The 11,371-nt window shown below is 42.0% G+C and overlaps 1 protein-coding gene and 1 long non-coding RNA gene across 2 annotated transcripts in view; one reads left to right on the plus strand and one right to left on the minus strand.

Annotated features, from left to right (window-relative positions):
- LOC122886477 (probable G-protein coupled receptor 158) overlaps positions 1-7,322 on the minus strand; it is a 61,573-nt gene extending 54,251 nt beyond the window's left edge. The window contains exon 1 of the mRNA XM_044218723.1: positions 6,047-7,322. Within this exon, the coding sequence (XP_044074658.1) occupies positions 6,047-6,903 (857 nt within the window). The 5' untranslated portion in view covers positions 6,904-7,322. The remainder of the gene's footprint in view (positions 1-6,046) is intronic.
- A 180-nt stretch (positions 7,323-7,502) lies between these two features.
- LOC122886479 lies at positions 7,503-11,252 on the plus strand. The gene is made up of 4 exons (XR_006380360.1): positions 7,503-8,643; positions 9,304-9,362; positions 10,864-10,948; positions 11,159-11,252. It is a non-coding gene; the product is annotated as an uncharacterized LOC122886479 (long non-coding RNA).
- The last annotated feature ends 119 nt before the right edge of the window (positions 11,253-11,371 follow it).

The raw sequence follows: 11,371 nt of genomic DNA on the forward strand, positions 1-11,371 counted from the left end.
TGAGAGATGCACTGAGGGATTCACGCGGTACAAAGATTGTATTGTTTTGGTCAGAAAAGAGCACACTACATCATCATCATGCTGTCTCAAGCTTTCTCCTTACTTTTTTAATAAAACAAAAGTTTTCTTCCATAAAAAGATTTTATCATCATTCTCCACATTCTCAAACCCTGTTTTTTTCTCCTTTCATACTATATGCTGAAGTAAAAATAGTGCATTAAGACCTCACTAGATAATATTTGGATGCTGTTGATGGTGGTAGGTGGATGTGGGGAGGTGGACGTGTGCCCAAGGAGCTGGCGCTGGAGTTGTCCCGGGTGTTTACCGATATTTGTGCCAGCTGGCTGAAATCTCTCTGGCAGGCCAAGCTGTTTCCAGTGAAAGGGCTCCGATAAAGCCACTCTACACTACCTGCCCAACACCAAACAGCAGAAAAGACAAAGGAAGTGACTAACTGGTGAGCATAGTGGAGCATTTAGCAGCTAAAGAGCCAGGTGCCCAGGAACTCCAAATGAATGTTAATGTTGCTTTCTGCTGGATGTATTGCATTATACAGAGGGGTGTTTCTATTATTGAGCCTATCCACATTGATATAAATGGGGTGGACAGAATAATAGAAACACCTGTGATATAACACAACACGGTTTAACAGCACCACCACCACAAACTGAATCAACACCTCTCTAAAACAGTTTCAACTCAAACTGAACCTAACCTTTATGAAGGTAAGATTTATTACAGGATTGTTGTATAAGACTGAACTAGTTTTAGCTAGGTGTACCTACTCATTTTTAGCAAACATAAAGTAAGTAGTGCATTTATTGGGTACTATTTTCACCCGCAGATTAATACACATTCAGTGTTCTAGTGAGAATTTACGGCAGCAAGATGGTGTATTCGGGATGAACTCAAAATAAACTGCTGTGCCCGTGTTCATCATAATAAAGGAACGTGTCACCCAGTTCAAAACGATATATCAGGCTTGGGATACACACACACAATACTTGTTAGATGGATCAATTCATTGTTGGTGTATATGTCTGTGTGTGTGTGTGTTTTTTCATGGGATTTGTTGACAATAAAAGATGTATAGTATATCACCACACATTGTGCTTTACAGGAACGGCCAGAGCCGCCTCTATTTCCTGAGGAATGTAAAATTCCCTATTTATTGATATTTATTCATACTTCTATTACTACTGTGCAACATCCACCGTCTCATAATAATCTTAATAAGCTACACTTAACTTGACAGTACTCATTATTGCACTATTACTTATTAGTTATATTATTACATTGTATTATAGCGTACATACTTATCAACCTCTAAATCCAATTTGGTACTTAAACTTATTTTAGCTTTTATACTTATATCCACTTTGTACTTAATTTATCTTACCTGTATTATAGCGTATTATATTTTGATTTGCTTAGTACTTCTATTCCTTCTATTCTCAAGTGTGACGTGACAGTGAGCAGCTGTAACGAAAGAATTTCCCCTCGGGGATCAATAAAGTATTTCTGATTCTGATTCTGATCCTTAAAGGCATTAATTTACTTAGGTTAGTTTCTTAATATCTGTTGACAGCACAGATAGTCCTGGTAGTTTTGTGATTTAATATAAAGTTTTAAAGGCAGTAATTACACGTGCAGTGTGTTCTCTGCCTTTAGGTACTCTTCAGCAATATTGCAGATATGTGGTGTTTTCCCACCATAGGTGAGAAGAATTCTCATGTGTTCTCGCTGCTTGCAGAGCCAAATATCTCTGCAGGAGGTTGGTGCAGTTTAAAGTTCAATACATGGAGACTGCCGGCCTATGCAGCAGTGAGCCATCACAGATCCACACTGTGAAGTGAATAACATGAAATACTGTTCAGGGATGTGATGTGACTGCAATACAGCATGAGAGGAAAACTGCCTGGGACTTAAACTAGTGGAGCTAAGTTCACTTTAGCTATTGCTGTATAGCATACTGTGTAGCACCAAGCTCAGCTCATCTCTCTCTCTTTCTCTCTCTTACAGACACACACATAAAGCATGCTTAGTCTTCTTTGATTCAGCCTCCCCAATCCGCCTATTTCTTCCACCATCGTACACGCTGAAGATTCACACCCGTTACCTCCATCTGCCTGCTGGGAAGTGGAACAAATAACCATGGAGAGAGGCTTTGGCCACCAACTCTCCTCAAGTACACAACCAGACAGAAAGAGAGGGAGGCAAATGTGTTGATACCTTTGAGTGACAGAACATGTGTGTGTGCTCTATTCTGTGTTTACAGGTCAATGCTTGGTAGAGACTAAAAGCAGTAGAAACAGCAGAGAGATGTGATAGATGTCGGATCTGAGCACCATCTGTGGACCCATGCGAGGTAACACAAGGCACACATTTTGAGCGTCACAAAGAAAAACTAAGGCCAGCATAGACACTCGGTGATATTTTTAGTCTGGTGCTGTTGTTGATAATCTTTAAGATCATGTTAAAATATACTTTTTATCATAAATTGTCCAAAATAACAAAAAGTGATTTTACTGTGGTCTCTTGTTTTTAAGGGTGCATGGTGTAGCATTTAAACGTTTTATGTCATTGCCAACTGATTTGGATTTTTTCTAACAAATTACAAATATGTTGGAGACAAATGCAAGCCTCTCTCTCAGGTAAATGGTAATGAAAGCTAGTTTTTCTTAAAATTCAAGACACATTTATCACAAAGCACTTCTTTGCTCCCTACCACATGGTGGACATTGTGATTTATCCTCCCTCCTCTTTCTAGCAGCAATAGATACCCGTTTTCACCAAGAAAAGAAAGACAACAGAGAGTCTACAGCCGTGCTAGCAGCTCTGTGAGGCGCTTTGAGCTAAATGCTAATGTCAGCATGCTAACATGCTCAGAATGACATGCTAACATGCTGATGTTTAGCAGATAATGTTTACTATGTTCACCATCTTGGTTTAGCATGTTAGCATGCTAACATTAGCATTAAATACAAAGTATAGCTGAGGCTCATTAGTTTTGCAAATATTTGGTCAAAATAATGGACAAATTAGAATTTGGATCTGAGCATGGCACTAGATGGAAAGTTAAGGGATCAACAACTATTACAATTCATCCTGAGGGGGACATGGATTTTTAAACCAAAGTGGTGGACTGACCAACCAATATTGCCATCCTTTGAACCATGCCACTAGCATGGCTAAAAACATGAAAAGTCTCATCAAGATTTTAACTTACTAGGTCTAAATTATGAGTCAATATTAGTGTCTCATGATTTTTACTTAGTAGCTGATAATGGTGACGTACAGTACCACGAGTATTTTTATTTTTATCATGCGTAACTTTTCATTTCTTTCTTCTCCTGTCAGAAATGGGCTTCCAGAAGCGTCTCCAGGTGCTTTTGTTTTCCCTCTTTGGCTCTGCTGAACAGGACGAACATGTTACATATATTTCATTAGTCTTTCAGTTTTTCCACCACCAACTGTGCAAAACTGTAGACAGCATTAGCGTCATGCGCTCTGGACACTCTTCTCTAGCTGTTTTGTGCTGTTGTCCTGTATGTATTTCTTTGCTGTATCTATTGTGATGTCTCAGATGTCAAAATGGCACTTGTTGCACCTTTAAAGCCAGCTGCAAACCTACTGCACCGTTACAGATATACAGACATTATCACATCGCCTTTAACAGTTCTTCTAAATGTAAACTAAGCAGTGCCTCAAGGCAGTCTCTCTCCCTCACTACCTCATGATTCTGCTTCAAATCTGCAACTATCATTTACATTTTGATTAGGTTTACAAAAACTAATGGCCTCTCTTTAAGCAGACTGGGTTTTAAATTTGGCCTGGAAGGACAGTGAGAAAGGAAAAAGAGATGAGAAAGAGGTTGCTTTGAGGTAGAACGTAGAAGACATGGTGGAACTGACTCCATCATCTACACCAGCTTATGCTTTTCTGTCCGGAGCCAACCAACTTTCTATTTTTAGAAATGTCATCACAGGACTGAGATGAGTGGAAGAATCTGCAGAGAAGTTGCAGACCACAACTCACATTACAAGAAGTAGAGTGAAGTGGAAAACAGCATGCGCCCGGTTGCGTAGGTACAGCCAATTAGTGTATCTTTCTACAAGACACACTCTGGTCTTAAACAACCACTTTATAATGTTCGCTGATAACTTGACTCCCTCTGCTGACATCATAACTGTTGCTGACAAGTGCCAAACTGCATTACTTTAAGCATGAAAGGTAATTCTTGATCTTGAAAATAGTAATTTGACAAAATAATCCCAACTCAATCTCAACTCAACTATATATATATATATATATATATATATATATATATATATATATATATATATATACATATACATATATACATATATATATACATATATACATATATATATATATATACATATACATATATATATATACATATATATATATAAATATATATATATATATATATATATATACATATATATATATATATATATATATATATATATATATATATATATAAATGTAATAAGTAAGGGTTCTAAAGCCCCGGAATAAGATAGTGAGTGTCAAATAACATTACTTTACATATCAATTTATAACACATCCCTTGTGAAGACCGTAAATCAGAAAACCTGGCTCTGTTCTGTAACCTTTAAGTCAGTAAGTCTGTAAGTTTCCGACTTTTTCCTCTTCTTCTGTAACACTCACGCAAAAAGCCTATTGGTTGAGCTTGAATAATTAATTGATTAAATATGAATTCATTCACTGAATTGATTCTGATCAAACCGATTCTGTGATAACTCCACACTCCTCTATGTCACACCCGGATGCTGTGCAGCGACAACAATGGCTGCAGTGCAATTCCCAAAAATGTCCAGAGCAGCTCCTGGCCATGTCATGAGCTCCATAACCCAAGAGTGACTGTCCCCGGAGCAGGTAGTGATGCAGCACTTTGCTCAGAGACACGTCAACAGGGTGGATGCTTGCCAACCTGAGACCCAAATCACTAGCCCCCACACACTGCTGACTATAAACCACTGAGCAACATCTACGTGTCATCCAAATAAAATGTCACCCACATTCATCTGTCCTATTTATTCTCTAGTTGCAGTTAAGGTGGAATTTACTAAACATTTTGCTGGAGGTGTAAGTAGATGTGGGTGTGAGTTTGTGGTAGAATTTTGGCTCCAAAAATTGAGATGTTTGAGTGTTTGGCACCAAGGACGAACCTTCGCTGTTTTCTTAACAGGTTTTCCTGAACGTGCACTAAATGAGTTGTGTATGATAGTATTGAAGTGGACATCTTTGTGTGTGATACATCTCTGCTTAGATGGATGTAAGAGTTTAGTGCACCTGAAATTCAGAGTGGCTTCATTGTTTATTAATGATTTAATTGCTCTTTTCGAGATACTCTTGGACTGGAGCCTTGAAATATGAGATCCTTGGGTGATTTTTATAACTGCTGTCCACACACACACACACACACACACACACACACAAAAATGCCAGCTTGTAAAGATCCCTTCACCAACAAACACACTGTGTAAAGCCTGCAGTGTTCATTAGATGGTGGGATACAGCAGCAGAGATGCACAGCTGTGCTTTGACAGGCGAGCATATTAAATGAGAGAGGTCTACCTGTGTCTGTGAAGCCTCTTTTACACCATCTGTTTCTTGCATCACGGCTGCAGTTGATCAGGATCCATATTTACATGAAGTCTCATAGTGCATTACTGTCAATCAAATGTGGGGTGCTTAGTTTGGGTTGGCTGTTAATGATTGTGAAATGTCTTAATAGCTGGAATAGACTGATTGATAGACTTTTCAGTTTTCAAGTACACTGTATATGTGTAGCCTAAAAAGTATGGAATACCTTAATACATGTTATATGATTCTCCCCTGCATTTTGAGGACAAAGAGTGCGGTCACAAAACTCGTCAAACACAAACTACATTTTTTGCCTCTCTCACTCCCTCTCGCTCTTTCACACACACACACACACACACACACACACACACACACACACACACACACACACACACACACTTCCTCTCACCTGAACTCTGGAGCAGAGTTGCTCTTCAGTCCATAGAAGCCAGCAGACAAGGTGAGCAGCCAATGGGGCACAAACGCCCCGTGCTCACACTCCAGGTACGGCGCCGACCACTTGATCTGTTTTTTGTCCAGAAGGTAACTTCCACTCTTGGTGCCCGATGCCTCCGGGACTCTTCTGTGCACGGGTGGTCTCCTCCCGTCTCTAAACTCATTAAACCAGTCGGACTCCGGGCTCCTGCTCTTCAGGTGACGGTGCGCAGAGCCGGAAAAGTCCTGCAGCACCACCTCCTTCTCGGTTCTGGTCGCCTGGAGGAAAACGTGGGGGCCCGGCGTCGGCGCGTCCGCGTGGAAGGTCACCACCGCCCTGTGGATTTTGGGGTCCCCCTCGAGGATACTCTGGACCAGCGCGTGGTACCAGTGGATGTCCCTCCGCAGGGTGTGCTCCCTGGACCTGTTGGCCTGCAGGATCATATTCAGGAAGTTTGTGGCGTGCGCTACAGTGTCCAGGATGCTGTGCAGGGAATAGTGGGAAGCGACGTGCAGGCCGCCTCGCAGGCTGCTCAGCTCGTACCTCCGAGAGCAGTTGACCTGCCTCAGCGCTGAGGAGTCCCCGGTGTGCAGGAAAGCGGTCACCACCCTCGGCAGGTCCTCCTCAATTTTGTGCGCCACCACCGTGCGCTCGGTGGCTGGGACCGAGTAGTAGGTCGGGTGGTGAAGCGGCTCCCTGTTGATGTTTTGGGTGCTGAAGAGTGGCGGGTTCTTCTCGTCTCGGTCATTATCCGACCACTCCACATAACCGTAGTTTGATCCCCAAACGAGCCCTGTTTGCAGAAGCAGCGGGACGACCAGGAGAGCCATGTCGGTCCTTTTTACAGGCACAGAGAAGAAACCGTGGGCACTTGGCAAAGTGTGGCGAGCATAACCAAAGCCACTCTCTTTCTTCTGCTGTTTCACGGGATTAGAAACACTTTAAGAAGCACACACCGGAGAATGTCCTGAATTTCACACCCATGATCAAGCTAAAAACGATAAAGGCTCTCCACTTCTCCTCCTGTGCATCTTTTTGTTTTCCCCTCTCCTCTCCGCTTTTATAGCACCGCTATCTGATCCAAACAGCTGGCCAGACACCCTCCAGCCTCCTAACTCATGAGAAAAACAACACTGACTCCTCATCAGCCTGCAGTCCATTCATATGAAGCGACGTTATGACCGAGTGCTCGCGCTCTCTTTTTACTCCTTCTCGGAGAAATCCATGTGAGAGGATGACGGAGGGAACGGAGCAAATTGTTCTTGAAGTTCCGTCCCTCCCAATAAAACCCTAATAGGCCACCTAAAGTGTCGCCCACCAGTGTGTGTGGTTGTTTCTCACTGCCAGTCTGCCGGAGGTGGGCGGGGCGTGGGAAAAGACTGGAGCTGTCCGGTGCTGAAAGTAGCGCCCGTAGGAAGGAAAGCGACGGAGGTGGTGGCGATGATGAAGGGCTCTCGGTGATGAGGATGGGGAGCAGCCTGTCACTTTGATTTACTCTCAAATTAGAACACAGCAGAATAGCGTGAATGAGAGCAACACGAGACAACCACATACACATATATAGGCCTATGTGTTGAATATAGAAGATGCGTTTCTGTGTACAGCATGTGGCCAAAAGTATGTGGACACCTAAACATTACACCCATATTTGATTGTCGTTCCAAAACCATAGAAATTACAGGGTTTGTTTTGTTTTGTTTTTCTCAACTTACTCACATTTCTAAAAAAAAAAAAAACAAATCCAAAGTTACCAACTGCTTAACCACGTTTTCCTAAAACTGTGCACTCATCCTACTCACGTTTTCCTTATCGGAATCGAGCTCTAAGGACAGACGGTGCCGTATGTTGTACAGACTGTAAAGCCCCTTGAGGCAAATTTGTGAATTAATGGACTAATAAATCAAATTGACTTGACTTAGTAAACACACCTTCCAAAAACTTTGGACACTCTTACCCAAAATCAGATATTACCATTATCTTCACACACACCCACACACACACACACACACACACACACACACACACACACTTACTATAGGGGTATACACCTCCCATCTGAAACGTAATTAGCAACACGTGCTGTGAACACAACATTAAACCATTTTAAACGCAACTGCCAGAATTTGTGTTGGGAACTTTTTGGTTGACACAAACATTTGTGTTTTGAAACTGAAAGATGTCGAAGTTACAAATGGAAGTAGAATACGGTAAAAAAAAAAAAAAAAAAAAAAACAATCCCTTACAGAGAGGTGAACATCTGCATGTCCCCTGCCTGACTGATGAGCGAGGATGGACACTGGATACTTCATGAGGCCACTGATCATTAAAACAACAACAACAACATGTGTTTGCATAGCTTCTGTTGTTGTGTGTGGGAGTGTTTGTGTACATGTGTCCATCCCCGGTCTTGCTCTGACATTCTCCGCGGCTCATCGGCAGTCAGCCCTGAAGAATGACTTGGAAATGGCCGTTGCAGCGTGCAGCTCGCCTGGGGTGACTCGCGGGCCGTTGCCATGGCAGTGCAAGGTGACGACCGCAGAGATCTCCCCATGCAGCCGGTGATGAGAAAGGTAGCCCTCTGACACACACACACACACACACACATTCACACTCACATACCCATCAGTCTCTGACAAATCAGCCTTATAGTTGGACATGTTATGATGCAAATGATAAGAACAGATATTCACAGGCAGATGGATAACTGGTGATAGAACTGATGCTACTGACAAGAAAGTGCTCGTAAATCACATAAATCGCTTTCAACTCTTTCATTCCCTTTTGTGCATTGGCTTAAATGACTAAGCAGCCTCCGGGCCCCATCAACAAAGGTGTGTATGTGGTGGAGATGGTGAATTAGGCGGAGGAAAAGAGACAGTACCAAGTGGTGTAGCATCAGAAGGCAAGAGACGAGAAACTGTACGAAGTGACTGCTCCTGCCCCCTCTATTTCTATTTCATCTTCTTTTACAAGCTGCACTGCCTCCCCTAGCCTGATGAATATTTGATAAGAATTTACTGCTTCATCTGCATGCTTTACAACTTGTGTCCGTACAACCGCAACAGCGGCAGAGAGGCTGCTGCACCAGCCTTTCTTCCACCCAGCTCCCTGTTCTCCCAGAGGTTCCTTTAGATTTCCTCAGAAGAGAGCAAGGGAAGAGGGGAAAGGCTTTTGAGCAAAAGGGTGTTTCCTCTGATGCCTTTGCTTTCTTTTTTTTTTTGTACATGCAGGAGTCTGCTTTGCCACCGCACCCATACAGGGAGCTGAACAAGTTCCTGTCAGTGGGAAGGTGACCAAGGCTCAATTTTACAATTTTGTGCTTTTAAGGGTGTGTTTTGAATGAAAATCTATAATCAAACACTAACTGGAGAGGAACTGGAAAAGACATCAATAACCATTCCTCACAACTGTGTGTTTTATGCCCTGAATCATATCAAGAAAACATTGAGTTGATTGACAGGAAGCTCATTTTCAGAGGCTTAAAGTTTTCTCCAAATTATATTCAGTCATCTGTCTTGATCCATATCACACTTGTGTAAGATTTGCATATTTATAGGTATGAATTATGGTGTTTATGTGCTCCTTTCACAGAAGCAGTTTACTGTCATAACAGCATCTTCTGATTCAGCTTCAGTTTCAACCACAGCTTTCCATCTGTGCTAATGTAGAAGCTGTCAAACATCAAAGCTCAAAATATTTTCATACTTTGGTTGCTGTGCTGCTGCTGGAAGTTCAGTGGGAATGTTGGAAACTACGGTTACTGACTTGGTTTAAAATGAGTTTGATGCGGTGATGGATATGGCTACTCATGTCTCTTCCTCTGACAGTTCTCCTTACTAGCCAGCAGGGTATCAAAAAGATAACAGCATGTGACGAATAAGAAGATGAAGAAGACTGATGGGGGAAAATGATGGAAATAGGAAAGATGTGATTTTTTTTAAGCTCCATTTTCCCATTTTATCTTTAACGTTAAGTCGCCCAAGTTCGGTCGCTCATCAGAACTAATTCTGAGTCGAATCAACCAGTTTTGTGCCCCCATTAGAGTGAGTCTGCTAAAAGCCAATGATCTAGCTGCCAGATCAACTGCAGTTGCCTGATGAAGATGAAAAACGCTGCTGAAATGTTAACATGTTAATTTCCCAAGGTACAGTCTGCCAAAGGAAGCCCAATTTATCAGCAATCAATGCTCCAAATGAATGGTCTGAGTGTGTAGTGTTACAATATCTTACCAAATGTTGGTGCTGCTGAATTTGGAGTCAGAAAAGACCTGCAAATATGTGGAGTGGCCAATTCTGCCTGCGTAGTTGTCTGTGCTGTTGCTAACTCACACATGCAGATTAATAGAACCGCCCTTAATTGGCCTTCCTCCCATTTATCAAATAAAAATGTCCAATGTTGCTGGATGCTTCACCTGCCTGTAAGTCATATGGGGTCCCTGACCCTCGCCTTGCATCAGTACCAGTATATGATCCCCTTGGTTATGTTAGTTTAGTTCAGTATTAGTTCAATATAGCTAAAATACAGTTTCCCAGCTGTAAGTACAGTTTAAACCAGTTAGGCATAAATACAGTCTAATAGTGCAACAGCAGGTGAGACTTAATTAAATCATATAAATAATCAAATTACAGCCTTATCACGTTATCTCTGTTTGACAAACAATACTGCACAGGTGGGGTATAATTAGAGACCAGATGTTTCCACAGACAGAGTGGTTTTGTTGAAGTGCCTGAAAATATGTGCATTGTGATGTTGTCAATGACTAATTTTCTATTCTCCTCAACCATGCAAAGCTCTCACTGTGAATAACTTAATCACAACCTGAAGGCATCAGTGTCTGTGCACGACTTTTGCAAGAAATTCTGGGCCTCTATCAAGGTGAGACATGACAAGCTCATCTACATTATACCCTCAGATGTCTGAAAGCCCCATCTGACTGCACCCATACACCTAGCCTGTGTCTCAAAAACCACCCCCATACTATCCCTGGGGAATTATACTAAAGGACACGTGTGTGTGTGTCTGTGTGTGTGTGTGTGTGTGTGTGTGTGTGTGTGTGTGTGTGTGTGTGTGTGTGTGAACCTTCAGGAGTTGTCTTGTACTATGCAAGCGAAGCAAGCGTGAACAGACAGGTGTGAAATCAGCTTGTCAGGAGAGAGAAGACAATCTCCAGCAAATACAGGTGATAGCTAAGAACTATATTTATCCTATAAAATTACACATGCCTGCACACACTCACACCTAGTCTGCACACACACAAACATCTCTGTCTGACTGAATTTTAAGTTTACCTTCTTCTTA

The sequence above is a fragment of the Siniperca chuatsi genome, linkage group LG13 (assembly GCF_020085105.1).
Source record: "Siniperca chuatsi isolate FFG_IHB_CAS linkage group LG13, ASM2008510v1, whole genome shotgun sequence".
Lineage (NCBI taxonomy): Eukaryota > Metazoa > Chordata > Actinopteri > Centrarchiformes > Sinipercidae > Siniperca > Siniperca chuatsi.